We start from the raw sequence: 24,235 nt of genomic DNA on the forward strand, positions 1-24,235 counted from the left end.
CATTTCTTTGCTAACGTTTGGTCATTTCTGAAAGAATGTAGTTTATTTTGGGGATTACAATGAGACTGACTATTTACTTAATTTTAAAAACGTTAATGTCATGATTGTTGGTATGTCCCAGGAAGTGAGGGTTCACATTATTAAATTTTTAAAATTTGAAAAATGTTGTTTTTGTTTGTATTTATATTTATTTGTTTGTATTTACATCATTTTATTATGTTATGTATTCAACTTTATTATGCATTATTTATATATTAGAATTTTAACAAATGGTTAATTACAAAATAAAGTATAAAAATATGTTAATACATATTATCTACGTCATAAAACCTTTAAAAACGGCACAAGCAATGTTTAAAGGGACTTTTTAACGTTCTTAACTGCCATATAATTGTAAAAGTTAACTAAATACTTCGAAAATGAGGTCAAGCAATGTTTATCAGAAAAATATTGCCATTGCGTGCATGGCATCTTGAGGCCCAGGAATTGAATGGAAGTTAGGGGAGGAGCTTCGCGAGGGTGATGTTAATTAGTCGTGGATTTCACTATTCACAGCAGGGTTCTGTCACTGTCTCTATAACACTGTATAAAAAGCTCTAGAAAAAAATGAGAAAAAACAACTGCTGTTTGTAAGTTGACCTTTGATTTTCTCCAAATGGCAATTTTTGGATTTGGAATTATTTGTCAGTAAGTATCCAACTATTGCTCAAATTATGTCAACATCTGGTTGGAGAAAAAAGATTTGAAATATCTAGAAGACTGAAAAAAAAAAAGTGATGCGGTAGGCGGCAGGCCGGATGTAGGCCCTTGGGCCACAAATTCGACGCATGTCCTTGAGCGTCAAAGCAGCTTGCCTTGTGTAGTGCCGCACCCGTCCTCTTGATGGCGCTGCGGTGTCAGGGGAAGACGTAACGTCCGAGTGAGAGAGCGAGTGGGGGGGAGCGGAAGAGAGCGAGCGAGATAGACGCTGCGCGGCGCGGCCTGCATCCATAATAAGGTCGGCAAAGCGGCGAGATGATGGGAAGGAGAGGCTATTACTCGGCGAAGCCCGGGCTGCTCGGGTTCGCTGCAACCTCGTTACACAAATTACCGGCGGAGCGGCGCGGCAGTGGGTCCGCTAATGGAGCGTGAGTGCCGCTGGCTTCCGCCCCCCAGCCCCGCAACCACCGCCCCCCCCACCCCCCACCCCCCCTGCCTGATAGAGGCCAGAGGGAGACATCCACCGGGGAAGCGCTATTAGTCTGTCTTTTAATGTCTCTCGCGCACACACGCGCCAGCCAGCGCAGCGGCCAGTCATAATCAGCAGCCGCATTAGAATGAAACAAATGTATATTTAATTTCAATACATCCTGTCATGTGATGCAAACCTCACTGTCTAATTAACAAGTGATGCCATTTAAGCTAATGACTGCAGTGTGTTCAGCCTTTTAGTTATTTTCTTTTTACATATCCTTTTATTTGCTGAAGCATTGCTTTGTCGCCATCACGTTGTCAACTAAGTCCAGCGGAACCTCGGTTTTCGTGATTATTCCATTCTAGAATCTCTGGCTAAAACAGAATCATGTAAAATCCAAAGCTATATTTCCCATAGAAAATAATGTAAATCAATTAATCTGTTCCAGACATCCAAAATGTGTGTTGCCTGGAGTTAACCTACAAGTGCTGTATGGTGGCAGTGAACGATTCATCAAAAAAGAGGGGTCAAGCTGTTAAATGCCTCTAACAGTTGAAGTTTACTGTCACACAAAACATAAAATAACAAAAATGACACGTTGTGAATGTGTATTGAAATCAACCAAACAACTACCTAAAAAAAGGCCCCACTAGCTTAATGCTATAAACGATGGCAAACACCATAGATATGCTAACGATTATCATAGATAGTTGTGGTTGACTAGTTTTGCTGCGGCTTACTGAGTCGCTTACAGTAGTTGAGAAGCTATTCTTCGTTTGTGTCTATGTATGTATTATGCTGCTCTCTGGTGGCCAAGACCAACACCAGAAGGAGCAGCACAATCTCAACTCTCAACTCAACTTTATTTATAAAGCACTTTTAAAACAAACATTGCTGTATACAAAGTGCTGTACATGTAACTGAAGGCAAACAGAATAGTGTGTACTTTGACTATATAAACATGGTGGGTACCAAATGAAAGATCTCGTTCCATTCTTTCATTAGAATTTTTTTTCTACCTTATTCCGTTCTTTAGTAATCACCATTCGAAAATAGGTCATTTGAGTAACATTGAGCGAAAATTGAAAACAAGGAAAAAACAAGCTTTTTGTGAGAAAGACACATTTACATACACAACGGTGACGTTGACACTAATATTTTTTCTTAAGTGACGTTCTGTGAATTAGATTTAATGTGACAAAGGCTTTGATCATTCACGTCATCCTTGAAAACGTTCCATTTTCATCAGATTGGCCATGTTTCAGTGTAATTCCATACTAACGGGAGCCCATTGAAACGAGATGCAATGCTGCCATCTGCTGGCTGTAGTGGGTGTTTGTGATTTGACAAGTCCATTGAATCGGCAGCGCTGCGCAACAACTTTCACTGCCCATTGCGAGAGAGAAAAATGTAGTAAACGTCAATTAACGTTTTTGGTGGCATTCATTTGGATTTTAGTATACGTCATTCAACGTTTTTGGCGGTGAAAGAGTTAATCAGAAATACTTAAGATTTTTTTTGGTCTGTATAGATGGCACAAGATGATGGCAATGCACATACCTTCTTTACACCAAGATGGTGTTACAAGGGCTATGGCCTGACGAAATGAAGCTCCTCCCCTTACTTGAACATAATTCCACATGATGGCGCTAATGCACAAAAACAGTCAATCACGGAGTTACAGGTAAATCTGAGAATTCATGAAGGCCAAACTGCGAAAATAACATTGAAGTGAAACTGGACTAATTTGTCACTACACATGTGTTGATCTCACAGCGCCATCTGCTGAAATTGATGGAGCACTGCTCAACTTTCCCCTAAATGCAAAAATGGTGGCAAAAAAGCCTGAAAGGATCATTTGATTCTATTTGTCTTAAGTGTGTGACAGCACTAAGAGGCTGTTGTTGTGCAGACGACGTCTTTATTATTTAACGCCGCCATTAGATGTCGTTTAGCGGCGTCCAAAGTGATGTAGCGGCGTCTCTTTGTGTTCATGTTGTCGTCGTTGCCTCTAATTGACGCTCGCCCCTCCGGCCTCCCCCCCTTGACGAAACACTTTCCACCGAGCGCGGCTTCTCGTCTGCGCCACCTCTGCCGCTTCCTCCCGCCCGCTTCTTTGAAGCCTGCGGGATGATGATGATGACACCCGGCGTAATCGCGGCACGACGCGACACGCTAGTGAGAAAGCCTTCGTGGCGGCTTTGGCGGCTGCCTTCCGCGCATCCTCTGTGACAAGTGCAAAGGCTCAGGGGATAGGGGGGGGTTTGAGGGGGCGGATGTCAGCGAGGTGGGGCTTTGATTGACAGCCCTGTTGACAGGAGAGCACGGCTCGTGTGTTGATGGGATCTCGGCTCAGGTGCAGTTCAAGACCACGAGACTGAATGCGAGGCGCGCAGACGACGTTTGCCGGCTGTAATGGAAATTTAACACAGCGGGGTGCGATAGGGGATCTGACCATGATGTCCTGGTGAAGCAGCATGTGGCTCATTAGCCAAGACCGAAATTTGAAAATTGCTTTCTACGCTACATCGTGATGTCAATTTGAATTTGATTAATTGTTCAGCCCTAGTATTCGCTGCTTGAAATAATGCTGCGGGATACACGCATACCGATTTTCAACATTTTGACCGATTTTTCAAACGTGAGAGACCTCACACACGACGACCCAAAAAATCGAGCCAAGTAGTGCACTCCATTTTGCCTCATAATTCGTAACCACAATTGGAACAATAAACTGGTTCAATACCATTCCCCAATAGTCTTTAAAAACGCCGCCTCCTTAGTAATATGACATTTGATAAGTATGAAGAGACCCACAAAAAGTCTGGGAAATCATGCCTGAAATGACACAGAAGTCTGCCATTTTGGTTTGAAATGGCCATTGCAGTTATTTTGGCTATTTCTCGGCGGCTACCAAATTTATACCACATAGACGCTATCATTGCATGTGGGCACAGAATGGCAGCAAAGTTTGATGACTTGCCACTAAATTCTTCTTTAATCAGCTCCACAAGGTCGCATTTTTTCCAAACAGCTTGTGAGAGTTGGGCAGCAACTTCTGGCCAAATTGTATAGAAGCAGTCCCTTCAGATACTTGGATTCAGTTCTTTATCTCAATTTTGGGCGAATGGATGTTTTTATTCAGATTCTTTTGAATAAATGGCCTTTTTGGCTGTGTCAACATGGCTGAAAACTCACAGAGCAAAAGTGCATTGGTAAAAATATCTGCTATCTATGTTTGAAATGGATTAATTGCGGGCCAGTCTCTTGTGGTAAAATGTAGGAAAATAATAATTAAAAAGCACTGCTTCAGCCCCAAAAGAGGCCAGTCCACCGGGCATCTGCCCTGCACGTCAGATGGCCAGTCCAGCCCTGATTCTGAGGATCAGGAACACAAATACCAAAAACTCACTCAGTAGCGCGTACTAGCGCCCCCTGGAAAGTTTGAATGTGTAAATTCTAACTTTCATAAAGTCCTGCCAGAGAATAGGGTTTGATATCAAATCACGTTTTACTCATTAATATGCATGAGTCAGACAAAATAATAGAGTAGGCGTATACAAGGCAAATAAAAATATGGCAAAAATAGTTTAATTGTTAACATTTAATTGAATTATGGCATTGCTGTGCATGTGATAGAGTGCTATTTTCCTTAATTTGTGTGTTGTTGTTGTTTTAGTTTTTTTTTTGGGGTGGGGGCGGGGGTTGAAATAGCATTTCCATTCATTTCAATGGGAAACTATGATTTGAGAACGGAACTGTGGCTTGGTGGCGGTCAAGACACACACCTGAATCACATGAATTCACATGTATAACAGAACTTACGGTGTTCCACAGGGTTCAATTCTGGAGCCTCTGCTGTTTTCGTTGTATCTGCTGCCCCTGGGTTAAGAAAACAGTGGTGGTTGTTTAAAAGTGCTCTAAAAATAGAGTTGAGTTGAGTGATGTGAGTCAGCGTCCTAACTGCAATTCTATTCCAGCACAACTAGCTGCTATCTAGAAAAACTAAAGGAACTTAAGATGCATGAAAATGGGGAATACAAGTGCGGAACCTCCAACAAGGTTAAGAAGCACTATGTTGGAATGACTTCAGTGCAATGTAGCAAACTTTTGAAGGTATTTTTCCATCAAATGGGAATGTTATGTACACGTGTATTTGTTACATTCAAGAGATGATTTTGTCATGGCTCATAACAAAAACTAATTGGACGCTAGCCATTTTCATCATGGTTGCCATGTAGCAAGAACCTTCCGGACTATTCCTCATTATTGTTTATAATACACACGAAACAATGCTAGTTGTGTATCATAAATAGAATTCCAGTCTTCACTGTTGACTAGTAGTACTAGACAAGTAGTGGTAGTTGAAATTAACCATCTTAAACGTCTCGAACAATTAAAAACAAATAAAATCAACTAAAGATCCTGCTGCGATCATCATCGCGACCTCTGTGAACCCAACAAACAGGTCATCTGATTGTACTTGAGATAAGTGAGAAATTCTGAGAATACGCCTCTGAGAAAGAGTAGAAACTCACCCGGTGAGTTCTATTCACATTCTCCCTTTCTTGCTCAGCAACAATTTTGCAGAGCTGATTCACTTTGCGAGTATCTGGAACACGCTGTGCTCAACTCTCCGCTTGTGGGATTGTCGTATCGACCGCGCAGTCTGCGCTATGCCGGTCGTGCCCTCCCCGCTCGGCGTTTACGTAACAGCAGACATGCAGCGCTATTTTAAACTTCATTCACAAGCAGATGTCCACCCCCAACTGCCCCCCTTCACACAGTGAAAACATGTTTTCATGCTGTGGACAACAGCTCAGATTTCAAACGTGTACTTTGTGCTTTTTCTAATTGTGGACTGTTTCTAGTAAAGCGTTCCCCTTGTTTACCAGAAGCTACTTGAGCTACAGTGGGGTACACACAGTGCGGGGAGGTCAGAGCCAGAAGGTCATCAGGTGCACTGACCTACATTTACAACTTAAAATTGCATATTTGTTCTATTCTGTCTATAGTGTTTCTCTTGGCTGTACTGCTTCCAGTATGGTAGATTTAGTTTTGTCCAGTCAGATTTTAGCCTCTTTGTGTTGCTATGCATGTCATTCTAATCTGCCCAGGGGCTTCCAAGTAAATAACGCGGGCCGATGTAACTTAAACTGTTAGCAATGCGTCTTTGGTAGTTTCTCAATATGAAGAACGCAGAGTACAGTCTCGGTCTTATGAACTCGGCAAGTATGGTCTTGCTGAGAACGTAGACGAGAACGTTCTTACTAAGAATGTGAGTATCTTTGTCAATTACAGTTGTGTACTTGTTAAATTCCTCCTCGACTTTGACATAGCAGTTAGCAGCACAAAATGCATCTTGGGCTATATTGCTAGCCAAGCCTTCAAAAGTAGGGGTGGGAATCTTTGAATGTCTCACGATTCGATTACGATTTTGGGGTCTGCGATTCGATACAGAATCGATTTTAGATTAAGAACCATTTTTGATTAAAAAATGATTTGATTGACAATGATTTTTGCTTCAATCTATAGATGTGCAAGGAATTGTAATGATCTACACCAGTCTGACTCGCTAATGCTAATTAGCGCGCTACTCGCGGCACTTTTATCACTCAAAAGAACGGCGCCACTCTGAAAAAAAAAACTTATATTGGAATAACTTGATCGGGACTTTTTCCTTCTACTTTCTAATGTGGTTACAACTTAACCACACTGCCCCTCAGTGGCCAAACCGGGTACAACATGAACAGCGCTCCAAATAAAGGCACACACAGACAAAGGCAAAACAGTATAAAATAATTTAAATAAAATCAATTAGGGGACATTTAAAATCCATTCTGAATTGAACTAAATGAGAATCGATTTTTTTTGGCACACCCCTATTCAAAAGTATCCAACCGAATACTAGCTGACAAGAGCAACATCCGTGTATTCCGAGCGTTCCTGGTTTATTCGTACTTCCAGTTGAAACAATATTTGGTTGGCGACTGATGACGTTTCATAAGATCACAAGGATGGAGAAGAACTCTAACTGGGAAACAGCTTGTTACTTGATTTGACTGGTTGGTCAGCTTATTTATTTGTTGCGGCTTATTTCGACTATAAAACACACCTGTAGCGATCTGCAGTCATTAATACATTTAATAATGAGCATCTCTGGTGAGTATGATGTATTTTGTCATGTTATTCAATAAATATTGATTCTTAACTGTTCCAGATAGTGTGCAGTTTGTGGCACGGTGACATGCTGTTACATTGTGTTTTTGTTTAGTATTGGTGGTTTCTATAATTACAATGTGACAGTGTTGCTATTAACTCATTCACTCCCAGCCATTTTCACTGAAGCAATCCTCTTCACCCCTTCGGCTGTTTGAGTTGAGTAGGGATGGGCGAATTGGGCCGATACCTTGCTGTATTTCAAAGTAGTGATACTCGGGACGGTGGCCGATGCCAGTACCAGGTAGATACTAAGACGTCCTCTTATTGACATTTTACAATCATTACCTGGTTCCAGTTTTACAGTCATTCCCTAGAAACTAGAAGAATAGAAAATTGACATTCATTTCATTCAATTTTAACTCATTCATTCCCAGCCATTTTCACTGACGCAACCCCCTTCGCTCCCAGCTGTTTTACTGGATTTTGACTGATTTTGCAAGGCCCACAGAATATTGTGTTCTATTGCTATAAAAACATGGAACCTACCAAAGGAAAGATTAGAGTCTTGTCTTTCGTCGGGGAAAAAAATATATCTGTTTCTGTTTTGCAGCAAGTAGCATTAGAATATAGCTAAGTTTCATCATGATTCATAAATCTATTTAGAATTGTGAGTAGGGGAGACCGGGGAGTGTTACAAAGGGATAGTTGTAACACCCTCAGTTTGACCAATCAGAAATGATACTGGTGAAGATTCATGCTTCTGAGTTGCAAACTGTCTGTTCTGGAGCCTCCCGCCCCAAAAAAAATGTCAGGTAAGAAACCAAAAAAAAAAAATGCACATTATCCACTGTGTTGTAGATACAATTGTTTGACTTACATAAGCTCATTTAGTAGTTTTGGTAATTTCATTTGGTGTGTTGCTTTAGCGCTAGCTTTGAAGCTAAATGCTAAAAATGGTTAGCTTTTTAATGGCTGCCAGGAATGGGGAGGGTTGTAACTGTTTTTAAACTGTTACAACCTTTTCCTATGGCAAAATTTTGTACTGGTCTCTTTTCTTTTTAGAGTATGCCTAGGCAAACAAACAAACAAACAAATTTTCAAACAAAAGCCCCTAGCCCGATGACAAAGAAGATGTCTCCTCAGAAATGAAAATGACTGTAGGCCTATTGTTTGTTTAAAACATTTTGATAACTCACAGCCAAAGGAAGTGTGGCTCAAATGTCAGCATTGTACATTTTAGGTCCCCAAGAAGCCTGCACCCCAGACATGAACAACTATATTTACCACAACTTCCTTTCTAATTAAGAATAGGCCCCCGCTGTTGTGTATTATGCCATAGGCAGTTTGCTTTCTGATTTTGCAATTAAAAAACACACTGTTAAGTGTTTTGTTTACTGCTCAACAGTTAATCTGTTCAAATGCTTATCCTGTTTAAGGCAAAAAAACAAACAAACAAACACACACAATACATACCAGTTTATACATTATTATTATTTATTTAATCTATTTTATGTTATATATATTTATTTACTACATTGTATTTATTTTCATTGTATTCAATTTGTACTTTTGATTCATTATTATTATTATTATTATAATTATTATTTATAAGTTTATGGTTCCTCCTTTATTATTCATCAAAGTGCTCCCATAAAATTATTAGCGTGGCTCTTTTATAAGCATAAAAATAGATAACCGTCTTTTTAAAAGTAACGCTTACAACTCAGATTTGTTGTAAAAAGTTAATACTATAACACTGTAATTTGTTTCACTTTCATAGATACAGACAATCCCATAATAGGAGTTGTTTGCACATCACCAAAAACAAGTGTGATGTAATGTTTTGGCTGTAGCATCATTTTAAAGCCTGAAAATGCTTATCCAGCAAATTAATGCTGGAGTACTGATACACGCCCAGTTTGTTTAATTTATATAGATTTAAGCAACAGCAACATGTTAGAATGGCACACAGTTATTATTATTTAAAGATTGTTGTTGAGCTGCCTCCAAAATAGTTTACAATTTTGCCGTATAGTGCTGCAATCTGGTTCAAATAAAGTTTTGTTATTTGTTTTTACTGTTTTTGAAAATACAAAAATTTTGTAAGTGTTTAATATGAACATTTGGCTAACTGCCAACAACGGGTACATATTATCATTTTTATGTTAAATATGTTTTATTTTTTTTTATTGTAAAACCCAGATATGTGCTGGATAAGTTGCCAAGATCTATGAAGCAGATTGTTTCGGGTAAGAGCAGCTACAACTATTAATGATTTGGCAAAGCACATTATAGTGGTTTCACATGCTTATATGAGCTGTGGGAATTTTGATGCTATTCTCTGTAGGCAAAGAATTTTTAATTTTTTTTATTAGTTTTCTTTTTTTTTAACAAGGCTGTTGCTGTGTAAATGTATTATTAGGCACAGTACACCGGTGCACAAATACTGTTATCAACGTAGCTAAGGTATGTGACTCTCACTCATCACTCAAAATATAACATGATGTTCCTGCCAATTAGTCGACAGTGTTGCCAATATTCATTGGAAGTGCTATGTATAAGTGAGCTGTACACGTGAGAGAGTAAAGCAGGAGAATCCTTTTCCAATTAGGGGTCGTTTCAAAAGCTCTCGAGGGTCTTGCACGGGACCACGAACGCTAGGTTGACTACCCTTTATGGGCTAAGTCAACCCCCAAGAGATACCACAACTTTCAGGCTGCATTGTGCAGTTGGAAGGGCCACTATTCATGTGGTAAGATGGGCTACTTGCATAGTGTTGCTAAAACCGCCCTACAGTAATTCCCACAGATGCATACAGTAGATTAAATGACCTCAAAGGTCTTGGAGTAGAGCACATCTTGGCTGCATAAGTATTCCACAAAAAAAAGGGGTTCAAGTATTTTAATAATTATTATTATTTTTTACAATTGATTTAATCATTTCAATCTTTATGAACAACAGTTCACAACATTAACAGTTACTGTACATTTTTCAGAATGTGAAAATTGGTAACCCGGACACTTGGTGTCACTCCAAAATAAGGTTTTGCAAAAGCAGTTATTAGCCACTAGATGTGGTAACCCATAAGTGATTAAACAAAATATTTAAACAATAAACTTATATAATATTGTCCTGCAGCCTGCAAATGCCTCCCGGGCCGCAAGTTTGAGACCCCTAAATTAGATACTATCCATCCATTCATCCATGTCTATATTTCTGTTTGAGATGCGTAAATTGGAGCCTATTCCAGGTGACTTTGTGTAAGAGGCAGCTTATTCACTAAACTAGTCATGAAACCACTGTAGAATTCACATTTGTACTGATAAGGTTTTATGTTATGGGTTCTCTCAAGCACTTTGTGACAGCTGCGGCTGTTTAAAAGCGCTGATTAAAGATGACTATATTTAACGTGAAATAATATTGAAAATGCAAAAACCGGAAACTGCACCCTCATTAAAATGGTCATTATGGAAGCATTCTTTTTTACATCATCATGTCGCACCCTTTGAGGCGACTATTAATGAAATTAACTGCGAATTACGCCATAAGCTCTTTAGAAAGTGACTACAGCACATGAATCAGCATCTTGTTTTAGAAACTTTTTTTATTTTTATTATTATTTTAGCATTACAAAAAGACGGTTCTACACGCCTTTGTCAAACTTCAAACACCCATACTTGTTTTGCATACGCGCCCTCTGATTGGCTCAGAGGAGTCCAGCGCAGGTGGCCTGATGGCTCATGAATATTCATATCAATTGCCAGTTCTCCCACGCACGGATGTGTCATGTTTGGAGAATGTAGGCTGAGTTGCCGCAACTAAAGCCTTACCGCAAACGGAGTCGGGACATTTCAAGCTAAGGTAAAAAAGGAACATAAAAAGAAATGAGTGGCTGTTGTTGTTGTGTTCTTATTATTGGTTATTTACGTACTTTTTTTTTTTTTTGGGGCAGCTCGCTGTCACTTTGGAGCCCCTCCCCTCTTCGTTCTGCTCTGCCGGGTGCTATTTACGGTCACCCCGGCTCCTGTTAGGCTTGATTGAAGTCGAAGAACCGGACAAACAGGTCGAGCAGTTTGACGCTTCCTCTATTTAAAGCCGTTGAGCATTCTCTACTTAAAGCGGGGACAGAAAGTTAAACGTCAATACAACGACCAGGCGCGAAACTAAAGCAACCGAGTCCGGCCAACAGCGTGCCTTCCTCGGAGTCACAACCCGGAAATTAACCGCCACTTCAACTCTTGTTGGAAGTACAAGCAAAAACTCCGCAGACAAAAATGATGCGACTGCTTCCCGAGACGCCCGCTCAGAAAAACTCCCTCTTCAACGCCATGAACCGCTTCCTCGGGGCGGTGAACAACATGGACCAGACGGTGATGGTGCCCAGCCTGCTGCGGGACGTGCCGCTGGGCGACGACTCGGAGCTGTGCGGCCACAAGTCTGACGTGGACGAGGGCGACGTGGACATGTACAGCTACTACCAGCTGCTCAAGTCCCTCCGGCGAGACATCCAGTGGGGCTTGAGGGTCTCCCCGGTCGTCAAGGAGACGCCGCCACGGCTCACCCGCATGAACTCCATCGCCTCCACGGCCTCGTCGTCCTCCTTCGCCTCCTCGCTGTCCTCCGGTTCGTCAGAATACGACGAGGATGAAGAGGAGGAGGACCTGCAGAAGCAGTTCCAGTACCACCTGGCCGGGCTCCAAGGGGTTCTGAGCAAGCTCACCACGCAGGCCGACTCCCTCACCAAGCGCTACAACCAGTCGATTGGACTCTAAAAAGCAGATTGTTTTTATTATCAGGGGCCATTTCTAGTCCTTTGAGGGCCACTAAAGTTATGATGGAAATGGTTGCTACTGTATATCATGAGCATTTGTGGGTTACATGTTTTGTGGGGCTTTCCTCTAAGGGTTTTAAACTTGCAACACCTAAAGGCCCATCCATATTGTTACATTTTACCTTTGAAACTGGTTGAAGTTGAAAATGACTAACCCACGAATGGACAATGGCGGAGAAGATGGCAGCCTCCCAACTTTTACAAGTACGTTGGGTGTTGGCTTACTGGATTGAGGATGTGTCGAAAGTGAATGCGACTCGATGCTTTAACAATTCTTTTTGCACTCACGGGCATTGAGAGTTTTTGCTTTGATTTGCAGGTGAAACATATTTAAAACTGTTATTTAATGTGTAATTTATTACCTCAGGGCATGTGAATGTTGAGTTCAAACAGCCAGTGTGTGTGTGTGGTATGAATCGCCAATTTGACGATAGCTAATGTGTGCGTATGACCATGCAACTTCCACGCTGATGTCTTAAAACTAAAAAAATAAGGAAGGAGGCATCTGCTTAAAAAAATGCCTGTGATTTCCTCATTTCAAACTTTGGTCAATGTACTGGAATCAGCTGATAGTTCTGCTTTGAGAACAATGACGAATTCCATGAGATCACTTTGTATGTCAACAAACTGACTGGATATGTGCCTAAAAGATGCATTCTTTGCACTGTTTTTCTACTGATATGTCAAAATAAAGTTTTGTATTAACTAATTCAATTTTAAATGGATTCTGACTTCATTTCATGCAAGGATCTTACGATCATAAACAAAGTATACAAATTCAATATTAGCTCATTCACTACCATTGATGGTTATAGAGACGTCAAATATTAATTTTTAACTATTTTATATTAGTTTAACATTTTTTTCCACTTTTGTTAAGAGTATGAAAACCTATTTTTTTATTGTACATTTAGAACAGATATAATTTTTTTGATTAATCATGAGTTAACTTGTGAAGTCATGCAATTAACTACCATGAAAAAATTTAAACTTCCGACACTTCTAATTTTTAATAATCTTTTCTTCTTTTTTTAAAATTGAATCAGGCGATACATTTTTTTAATTGTAATTAATCGCATGACTTCAATCGTAAACTCATGATTATTCATACATTTTATATCTGTTTTAAATGTCCAATAAGAAACATTTCTAGGTTTTCATACTCTTAACAAAAGTGAGGGAAAAATGGCAAACTAATAGAAATAGTTCAAATGAATTTTTGACGTCAATAGCCGTCAATGGCAGTGAATGAGTTTAGCACTAGCAATCAATTATTCAGCGAAAGTATCCAGAAAATCGGACATACTTGCATTTAGTTAACGGCACAAAATATATGCAATATTCGATTTTTGAATGGTGACAGTTTAAACCAGCAACTGATTATTTCTAGTTGCCATTTATTTCCTGTGGGGGAAAAAGTGCTCAGAATAAATCAGAAAGCAGTTGAGAAGTCTTTTGGGATGTCACATTCCACGCACGAGACTAAACAGACAAAATAAAAACATGTTTTTGTTTTTGGGAGCGCTGCGTCGGTTACGTCCCAACCGCCTTAAATTATTAATCACTTGAAACGACAGCCATTCAGCGACGTCTTATCCGCATCGTTAGCCACTTTGTCGTTCCATTTCTGTCGTCTTTCTAGTGGCACAGTATGTTTTTATCGCGCTCATTGTTACGACGCCGACAGCCTGAAACGACTCTGGATCATTACCTCACTCATTTTCATGTCATAATTATACCCATGAAAAGCGTGCCCGACCGGACGAGTGCATTCTAAAACGTCTGCACAATATGGAATGTCATTTTCCAAAAAGGGGAAATCCAGTCAAATTTTTTCTTTACAAATATGGTCGATGTGCTCCCACTAGTCTGAACACGGCATTCTGATTAATAATGTGTTTGTGGAATATGATCTAAGCAGCAAAATCCACCCCTTTTTATCCATCTCAGGAGGCGGCCATTTTACCAGTTCACTGCGACTGAACATGACATCACAGTGCCAAGGGCTCAGATAATGACCAATCACGGATCACCTGTTCTCCGGGTTTGGTCATGTGACGTTGACAAGCTGAGCACTTATGCTGCATTCGAAGAAGGTGGGAAGTCGGACTTATCCCACTCGGATAGTCCCAGTTCCGAACTCAAAGCGTTCCAGGTGAATGTAAACGTGAATGTAAAGATGGCTGAATATCTTATCGTTCTAAGCATTTTATGCTTTTCACTAAATAACTTAATGCGATAACAACAAATCTTCGCACAGTCAGTACAAATTACGTTGTGTTATAATTTTGAATAACCAAATTCATTTAACTCAATTGCTCCCAAAAACGTTCTATTTTAAACATTGCCATGGTCCCAAAAACGTACTTATACATTTTTTAATGTTTTTTTTTTTAATGCTTAGAGCATACAGAAGGGTTTGATGCAACCTCTGACTTGAAGAGGTTGCTTAAAGCAATGGTATTTATTACAAAAACGGCCAGCAGGTTGCAGCCGGGTATAAGAGATCAACCAGGACCATGGTGCAAAAAGCTCATTTACCCAGTTTTAAACAGATTTGTGCATAATGATGAAACTTAGCTATATTCTAATGCTAATTGCTGCAAAACGGAAACAGATACAAATATACTGTTTTTCCCGAAAAAATAGACTCTTATCTTTCTTTTGGTAGGTTCTATGTTTTTATAGCAATATAAGACAATATTCTGTGCGCCTGGCAAAATCTGTCATAATCCAGTAAAACAACCGGGAGCAAAGGGGGTTGCTTCAGTGAAAATGGATGGTAGTCAATGAGTTAATAATAAATGAAGAGATAAATGCATGTTTTTAATTTTGTAAATCATATTTTGCCATTCACATTCTTTGTCCCAACAGGGGTCGCCATTGTTGAGTGACGTCGGGTTGAAGCCGAAGTTAAGTGAAGGGTCTTTTTTTTTATTTCTTCCCGACTATGCAATTCAGACCACCCACTTCAAATGGGCGTTCCAGTGCACTTTTCCTGGTCAAAGGTCAGAAAAACCTGTCTTCCCACCTTCCTCGAATGCAGCATTAAGGTTCTGTGTTGTCATTTTTAGTCGTCAGCAAGTGGCAAAATGGCCGCCCCCCTGAGATGGCTAAAAATGGGTGGATTTTGCTGCTTTGCTACAAAATTAATTTAATACAATTTCTTGTGGCTAGAAAAAGGCCTTAATTTACATGATTTTGTAAAATAAAAAAATAAAACTCAGAAATGTTTTAAAGTGATATTGTTTGGCAATATTTGAATTTGCACATTTCAATTTTAAATTTGAGTCAATGCGCCATTTAAAAATTAATTAAGAAGTTACTCAGTACTTTAAGTTTTTTTTTCTTTCTGCTGAATACTTACTCTTTCTCAAGTAATTATTTGGAAGACTACTTATTTTTACTTGAGTGTTTTACTTTTTTAAAGTAACAGAAGTCTTACTTGAGTACACATTTTGGATACTTCCCTGATCATTCCCCCCGGCGTGCGTCCGCGTTTTACCTTGTTCCTCATCAATTTAATCAGGCCTGTTGGCCTTCTTGTCTCCCTTCCAATCGACTCCCTGCCATCCCTTGTGTTCTCCCAACCTGTGTCTTTGTTGTGTGCCATTAGTCTTGTTGTACCTAGTTAATTGGTTTCTTTCAATCTGTGTCAGATCCTTTTGTTCATCCTGTAAATTCCGTTGTGCAGATCGCCATTGTCTAACGCTAATCTCTGGAAGCTTTTTATCTCAGGCAGCTTTATTATTTATATATATGTTGTTTGTAGAGGTGGCTTTTTTTAATTTTAATAAGGCTTGTCAGCCCTTTAGCTTTGCTTGTAAATTGGAATGACCAAGTTCCCAAGTTGTACAATTTCTAATCCGACCCAAAATTCTCGAGTGCCATTTTGAGCTAAACGAGCACCTCAACTATGAACTCTATAATGTGTTTAGACAACAGTGATGAAAACACCAAGAATAGGAAATGGAATTTATTGCACCCAGCACTCTAAAACAGTTGGGTCAAAAATTGACTGATCAACTACTTTGGTCAATTTGGCCGAACTTTCTGGGTTGTTTTGCACAAAACAACAAAAATTGGTTCCTTTTGTATAATACCCCCCCCCCCCCCCCCCCAAAAAAAGGATGGTTTTGTACCCAACAACACAAAACATAAATAAATCAACATTAAGGTTAAAGAAAGCATTCATGTAAAAAGACTCATTTCCCAGGTACTTTCCTCCATCATTTAAGGGTGAGTCCACAATCTATATTTTTGTTTTCATTTGATCTACTCTGAATAATATCCACAAAGGTTGAGTTATTTATTCAAATTTACCTTAGTCTTTTGTTATTTTTACTTGTGTATGTTGTTACTGCTAAAAAGCATGATTCATTTATTGCCTTAATCAGGTTCACCAAGTTTTCTCAAAGGAAGAGCAGTTTTACTTTTACTTTTATCAGATGTAATTATCTTATTTTTTTACACTTACAAAAGGCATTTAACTGTGCTAAAATGTTTGATGCATGAAGCTAACTGCCTTACTTTTGCACTTGTATGACAGTAATAACCTTAAAAAGTGGGATGGATGTCGTCGACAGCCTCACTGCAATCCTCCATCTCCAAAGAAACACTACGCCTGCTAATGCGTCAAGCATTGAGAATGGACGAGTTAGTTTTTTTTCTTTCTAAACACTTGTACGACTGTAAATGTTACTTTAAAAGATTGCAGTTCATAAAGGTTTTAGGATGGGAACAGTTTTACGCTGAAACACATTATTTGTATTATTTCCTAAGGGAAGAAACTGTGTTCAACGGCATTTGTTATTTTTGGTCTATTTCTTGCGATATAATCAACACATCCATCCATGTGTTGCAATTTCACCTGACCTAAGGGGGGGCAGCTGAGCCTGAAACACTCACATTGTCATTCTAGCGCAACACGTCAAATTGCAAAGTAATTAACCCCCCAATTGTGCAAATAGCCCTCGGACATTTTCAGCAGACACACCCTGTGTGTGACATTTCATTCTCTTCTCTGATTCTCAATGTTTTTCACTCACAGATGCCACCGTTTTGGACAAAGGTCACACACGCATTGCTACATTTGACTGTAAATGAGCTGGCTTGTTTTGGAATCATCGGCATGTGGAGAAAGCGCCACCGTGAATGGAAGGGGGAATGCCAGAGATGTTGCTGGGGCAGGCCAACTTCTAACTACCTGGCATTTGAAAACATTATGTCTTTAGAAGAACTGCTTCTATTTATAGCCAGGCTCTGCGTGTTTCTCTACTTAATGCAATAAAGCTAAAACGAGTGCTGGTTAAAAGAAAAATATCGTGCAAACGAACGTTAAGAGAGGCAAAAATTGTTTGCATTTTTAGTATTTTTGTCCTTCGCGCGTGCCGTAGACCAGGAAATGGTGTGCGACGCACAGCCCAAAACCTAAACAAATCGAAGCTGAGTTTGTCAATAAACGCATGTGAGGTGAAATGGACAATCCAAATATAAAGCCCGCTATTAACGACTCACGCTGTGTAATATTTAACACGCAATCTGAGGACTATCGATGCGTAAGTAGCGGTTTCAGTTCTGACAATTAGCTCGTTAGCAACATGCCTCTGCATCAGTGGTTTCTCTAGCTGTGGCAACACTAGCACCGGTTTATTAACAGCAGAATTATTAATTTGGAGGTTGTTTTAGTTAGTCAACGGTTACAGTTACACATAAAAAGAGCAATACTATGTGGCACGGCCATGAAAGTAACCCAGGTGTTGCAAACCTGCACGCTGTCATTAGTTCCTGGTTAACCAAAACACTTTGCCTTCGGATATTTATAGCTTATTTAGCGAATTATCTGCTCAGCTTTCACTGGACAACACGTTTCCGCTCTCCTGCTGGAAGCAATTTATTTGTTTTGGCAAGATTGTGAAAGCTAATAACTCCTTATCTGCTCGAAACGATAAAGTGAATTCAGCCAGAGAGGACTGGGAGGGCAACGTGAGTGCACGCTGACCTTTTATTACCAAAAAGTGCTCATTATAGTTTGTTTGAAGTGCAGATATTCGCTAATGCACTCTTTGGTTTTTCCAAAGTTACACTAATAATATACCAGCAAGTCCTCTCAAAGAAGGTAAGCAAGTAATTAAATCTCTCTCCTTATGTCAAATATTACAGATGAATGAATTGGTAAAGCTGGTTTCTACCTCAAATAGAGAAACAATTGTTTCACTATTCCAAACATGCAAAACTGCAATTTGAATTATCCATGGCTGTTGGTTTAGTAGAGTATCTTGTTCTACCTTAGACAATTTCATAATGATGTTATTTAATGTTCCATTGGAGGTCGCACGATGGACTAGTTTGTCACAATTTGGTAAAATTAGGGTTTTAAAAAATACTGTAAAAAAAAAGAGGAAGTTAAATGGCAATAACATGTAAAATCAGGGAAAAATAAATGATACCACAAAAATGAAATGCCACATAAACCTCCTGTGAGTCTGCTTGAATCTGCATTTACTCATTTACTGCCATTGACGGCTAAAGACGTCAGAAATTAATTTTAACTATTTCTATTGGTTTAACATTTTTTCCCACTTTTGTTAACAAGAGTATGAAAACCTAAAAAAAAAATTGTACATTTAGAACAGATATAAAATTTGTGATTAATTTTGAGTTAAGTCATGCGATTGATTACGCTTAAAATTTTTAATCGCCTGACGACCCTAATTTTTAATAATTTTTCTTTTTTTCTTCAAAAATTGCATCAGGCGATTAATTTTTTTAACTGTAATTAATTGCATGACTTCAATAGACTCACGATTAATCACAAATGTAATATCTGTTCTAAATGTACAATGAAAAAATTCTAGGTTTTCATACTCTTGTTAACAAAAGTGGAAAATATGTTAAACTAATAGAAATAGTTCAAATACATTTTTGACGCCTGTAGCCGTCAATGGCAGTGAATGAGTTAAAGACGCTTTGACCACATAAGGTCTTTGATTGTGCACACTGCACAGGTTTGCAACATGCAGTTTAATCAATCAAAGAGATTGTTTATTTAGTTGTTGCTCCTGTTTTGGTTTGCAACAGAATTCAAATAGGCTCAGCAGTTAACTCTTGTATATGCATTAATGATGAACTAAAATCGTCACAGTTAGTACCTTTTTGTGGCATCTATTTGACAAAGTCATTTATTTGTGGATAACAGCGACTAATTAGGACATGGCATCCATTAGAGTGGAAATTCGGTCATTTTGGGCCATTGGCTGTCTTATTTCCTCCTTTGCCTGCCATGGTGGTGTAAGATAAGAATGATAGCGGCTGTGGGGAAAAGGCCAAAGCAGCGGCAACGTAGCACAGGTGATCATGCAGATATTGGCGCTTTTAAAATGCAAGACTGCCGCCGGCGCGCCTTTCATTTCCGGCCAGGCGCGCACGTTTTTCATTCTCGTCATTCCTGCGCTCGCATGTTGAAAACGCTTGTCTGTCTCTGGTGGTAGTTATCAGATCAGTTTCGGGCTGCTTCTAAAGACCTGTCAAAATAAGCTACATATGCATGTGAAGGTTACATTCAAACATTGTTTAGTGTCTGTTGTATAACCACGTTTGCCTGAATGGAAGGAATGATTTTATAGTGCATTCTCGAGTTGTTATGCTCTTCTTAATTGGTCGGATCAATTGCAGGCTGATAGCGGGTCACGTCTCGGCCCTCTTCACTTTTATGACTTGTTGAAATAGGTCACGCAAGCATGTAAATGTGGTTCAGACATACTCGGCTCGAATGGGGACGGCGTTTATTGTGAACTCTCTCGTTGTTAAGGACAAACAACCTCGTTGATCGTATCAGTTTCATGCCGGTAAGCGTCAGCCTTCTTGGGTTTTATGATGTAAAAAAAATGGGCTCGTAGGTACAATTTTTGTTAAGTGTTGGTTGTGAAATGTGTGTGAATCCAGTGATTTGTTTTATTGTACGTTTTGTAGCAGAACAAGCACTCGTCCTAATTGGCCAGTTCAGTTGCAGGTTGCTAGCATGTCACAGCGATCCTGAGTTTGATAACATTCCGAAATAGGTCACATAAGCCTGTAAATGTTGTTGTTAAATGCTCTGTTTGAATTGAATGACATTTATTTTATTGCATACCCTTTATTATTCTGAACAAGGGACCTTGTTAATTGGTCAGATCACTTTCGGTTGCAATATGAAAAAAAAAGGCTATCACAAAATAGGCCATTTTATATCACAATGACAATATGCCACAATGTAGATATTTTCAGTTATACATATAAAAAAAATATAACGCACAAGACTAGGGGTGGGAATCTTTGAATGTCTCATGATTCGATTCCGATTTTTGGGTCTGCGATTCGATTCATAATCAATTTTCGATTGGCAGCGATTTTTGGTTCGAAATGATTGATGTGCAAGGAATCGTAATGATCTACTCCAGTCTGTATCGCTAATGCTAATTAGCGGGCTACTCGCGGCACTTTTATCACTCAAAAGCACGGCTCCACGCTGGGAAAAAAAGCTTTTATCTGAGTAACTTGATCGTTGATTTCTACAGAAATTGCACTTTGTCTAGTTAATATTATGGGTTTGCTGTTGTTAAAATTGACCAAAGTAGAAATATTCGTTAAGTGCGTTCACCCATCATGTCATTTATATATTTATTTAACACAACTGTTCGATTTAGTTTTGCATCTTAACTTTGTCATGTATGATCATGATTATCACTTCCCTAGTTTATTGTTCAGTCTGCCACCTGGTGGCAGCTGTGTGGAACATGCATGTTAAGTAAAATATGTTATTGTTCAAATAAGCTCCTTCTGTCAAAATTATTATTGACCATTTGCGGTATTCCGCCATAAAAAAATTAATTATTCACCTAAAATATATATCGTCAAATCGCCTAGCTCTAGTATTGTTTGTCGTAAACACGTTTACCCGAATGGAAGGAAATTCACTCTTTGCACTTTGTGGTTATGGACAAAAATGTTGAATTGGTCAGGTCATTTGCAGGCTGCTTGCATGTCACAGTGTTGCCTGCTACGTAGAAATAGGTCACATAAGCATGTAAGTGTGACACAAACAAGCTTTTGCTTGAACGGAATGACATTTGTCTATTGTGCATCGTTCTACCTTATCAATTGACCCTATCAGTTTCCGGTGATTATTATCACCCTCTCGAGTTGTATGAGATGCAAAAAATCACAAGGCAAACAAACACTGTAGTGTTGATTGTAAACATGCTGTGTTTGCTTGAAAAGAAAACAATGTGATTGTGCATTCTCTAGCTATTATGAGCAACATTCTTAAAGGATTAGATTGGTTTCAACAGGGAGTGTCACGGCGTTTTTGGCCTGTAGGAGTATGCCATCAAGAAATAGGCTCATGGACACAGTTTTAACTGTAAACATATTTAGCTTGCTTAAAAACCACGTTGTAGCACATTCTTCACTTATTGCTACGGACAAACAACCTTCTCATTTGCAACCGCTGAGGTTACGATCACTTACAGCGCAAGCTTGCACACTTTATTTATAGTAAGAGCCTCATAATAACTAATTGCTTCTCATTTCCAGGCGGTGATATTAACAGTGAAAAGAGCCACGGGAACGTTCTCATTGGTGGGATGGTGAATATTACTTTAAATTACCTCTCAATGATTCCTCTCGGTGACCTTTATTTAGTTTGGTAGTTACAGCGGAACTCTTCATAACTGAGCGTGGTTAACAGATAAAATCCTTGCTCATCATTATATATATATATATATATATATATATATATATATATAAAATCTTTTTTTTGTACAATCTTGTAATTCACTGGCCACAATATTAGGTACACCTCCACACTCTAATGCGATCCAATACATATTGGTTTTACAAAAATAATAATGCATATGGTGAACTTTTTCTCTATTTATCTACTGATAAGTAACTTTTCCTTATTTTTTTTTTCTCGCTTGCTTTTTGGTAGAAAATGCTTATTGCCGATATGTCCCCGCTATAAAAACAAATGTCCTTTTTGTTTTGAATAAAATGAAACATTTTTGGGAGATGCATGTTTTTCATTGGACAGTGCTGCCATTCGCTTTGTCCAATGAGATCATGTTTCACCACATTTTTTATACATGCTTTATTTGATCTGAAATGCAACAAAGAGCTAAATCAAAGATTATGAAAGACAGTGTGGACTCAGGTACTTTTTCGTTGGCATTTTCTGTACTTGTTTTTCGTTAGTTTTAATTATGCAGGGGCAGACATAACAAGTTTTACTTTTACTTTCTGTCCCTATTATTCTCTTGCTTTACTTTTGGAATTGGAATATTGCTTTTTATTGTCTTTCTTTCTTTTAACTCATTCATTGCCATTGACGGCTATAGACGTCAAAAATTAGTTTGAACTACTTCTATTTGTTTAACATTTTTCCCCACTTTTGTTAACAAGAGTATGAAAACCTAGAAAAAAAATATTGTACATTTAGAACAGATATAGAATTTGTGATCAGTTGTGAGTTAATTAGTGAAGTCATGCGATTAATTACGAAAAAATTTATGGCCCTAATTTTTAATAATGTTTTCTTTTTTAAAAAAGAAAAGAAAAGATTATTAAAAATTAGGGGCGTCAGGCTATTATTATTATTTTTTTACCATAATCGCATGACTTCACTTGTTAACTAATGATTAATCAAACATTTTATATCTGTTCTAAATGTACAATAACAATTTTTTTCTAGGTTTTCATACTCTCAAAAGTGGGAATTTTTTTTTAACAAATAGAAGTAGTTCAAACGAATTTTTGATGTCTATAGCCGTCAATGGCAATGAATGAGTTAAAAGAAAGAAAGACAATAAAAAGCAATATTCCAATTCCAAAAGTAAAGCAAAAGAATAATAGGGGACAGAAAGTAAAAGTAAAAGTAAAAGTAAAACTTGTTATGTCTGCCCCTGCATAATTAAAACTAAAGAAAAACAAGTACAGAAAATGCCAACAAAAAAGTACCTGAGTCCACACTGTCTTTCATAATCTTTGATTTAGCTCTTTGTTGCATTTCGGATCAAACAAAGCATGTGAATGAGCAAAAAATGAATGCAATAAAGTTGATTGATTGATTGATGCACATATTATCTTGAATAATAATCAGAATTTAAAAAAAAAACTCAATTCAATTTGATAATAATAGGACAGACACCCATGAAATGAGCTCTACAGCACTTTATGTTGTGCAGGTGTACCTAATATTGTGCCCCTGGTGAGTCTTGCCTTAACAATGTGTTACATAAAGCATTCTTTTAACATGTTACCATAGTGCTTCTGTCTACTCTAACACAATTTGTTTACTGCTGCTAACTGTTCATTTGCCCCCCCCCCCTCTTTTTTTTTCCCCACAGCATGTTCATGCTCTTTGTGATCTGGCTGCTCCGCCGCCACCACTCCTTGGCGCAGGTGAGGTGGCCTGTCTTCTTATTTACGTTTGTGTTTGGCGTCGTAGCCACAGCAGATGTGCTCAATTAGTCCTAACAAATCCTTGGGCGTGTTTGAGCCCAGCTAAATGAGGAGATTAATCACACGTGTGGGGTTAATTGACTGGTGGTTGTTCCGCGATAACGACCTGTAGCCCTTCAGCAACCCCCCACCCCATCCGCAAATCCTCGCTCTCTTTCTTGATTGCAATGCTTTCCATTTGTCCTGTGTGCATGTATATTAATTTTTCCGGACCTGCAAAAAAAAAAAAAAAAAAATGCCAAAAAGCTTTTATTAATAAGGAAAATAACACTCTGTTATTGTGCTTTAAAATATATTTATATTGTAACATTTAACATAATTAAATGGGATGTAAAGAATTAAGCAGTTCATGCTTCAATGCCAATGACATTGTGCTTCTTCTGTTGTGTGTGTCTAGGCCACCGGGGGGGCAGTAAAACAAAGACATACATAATACATGAAAAAGAGTTTCACAACTAGTAAAATTAGACTCCGTAAACTGCAGTAATATTACTCGTTTTTCGCAGAGTATAACCTGTTAGTGTTGTTAGATGCTAGTTTCATTAGCGCATATTCAGCCTTTTGCATTG

The 24,235-nt window shown here is 38.7% G+C and overlaps 2 protein-coding genes across 8 annotated transcripts in view; both read left to right on the plus strand.

Moving 5' to 3' along the window:
* Positions 1-11,092: 11,092 nt before the first annotated feature.
* On the plus strand, positions 11,093-12,888 carry LOC144060903 (mid1-interacting protein 1-B-like). Its single transcript, XM_077580829.1, has 2 exons — positions 11,093-11,197; positions 11,289-12,888. The coding sequence occupies exon 2, from the start codon at positions 11,611-11,613 to the stop codon at positions 12,106-12,108; it is 498 nt and encodes a 165-aa protein (XP_077436955.1). The 5' UTR covers positions 11,093-11,197; positions 11,289-11,610; the 3' UTR covers positions 12,109-12,888.
* A 4,500-nt stretch (positions 12,889-17,388) lies between these two features.
* LOC144060939 (cyclic AMP receptor 4) overlaps positions 17,389-24,235 on the plus strand; it is a 104,946-nt gene continuing 98,099 nt past the window's right edge. For 3 of the 7 annotated variants that reach the window (XM_077580902.1, XM_077580904.1, XM_077580903.1), the window contains exons 1-3: positions 17,389-17,725; positions 21,741-21,793; positions 23,552-23,606. In XM_077580902.1, the coding sequence (XP_077437028.1) occupies positions 17,645-17,725; positions 21,741-21,793; positions 23,552-23,606 (189 nt within the window). In that variant the 5' untranslated portion in view covers positions 17,389-17,644. Of the gene's footprint in view, positions 17,726-17,959; positions 18,286-21,740; positions 21,794-23,551; positions 23,607-24,235 lie in introns of those variants that run through there. The other 4 variants (XM_077580908.1, XM_077580905.1, XM_077580907.1 and 1 more) reach the window with 4 other exon arrangements.

The sequence above is a fragment of the Vanacampus margaritifer genome, chromosome 11, assembly GCF_051991255.1.
Source record: "Vanacampus margaritifer isolate UIUO_Vmar chromosome 11, RoL_Vmar_1.0, whole genome shotgun sequence".
NCBI lineage: Eukaryota > Metazoa > Chordata > Actinopteri > Syngnathiformes > Syngnathidae > Vanacampus > Vanacampus margaritifer.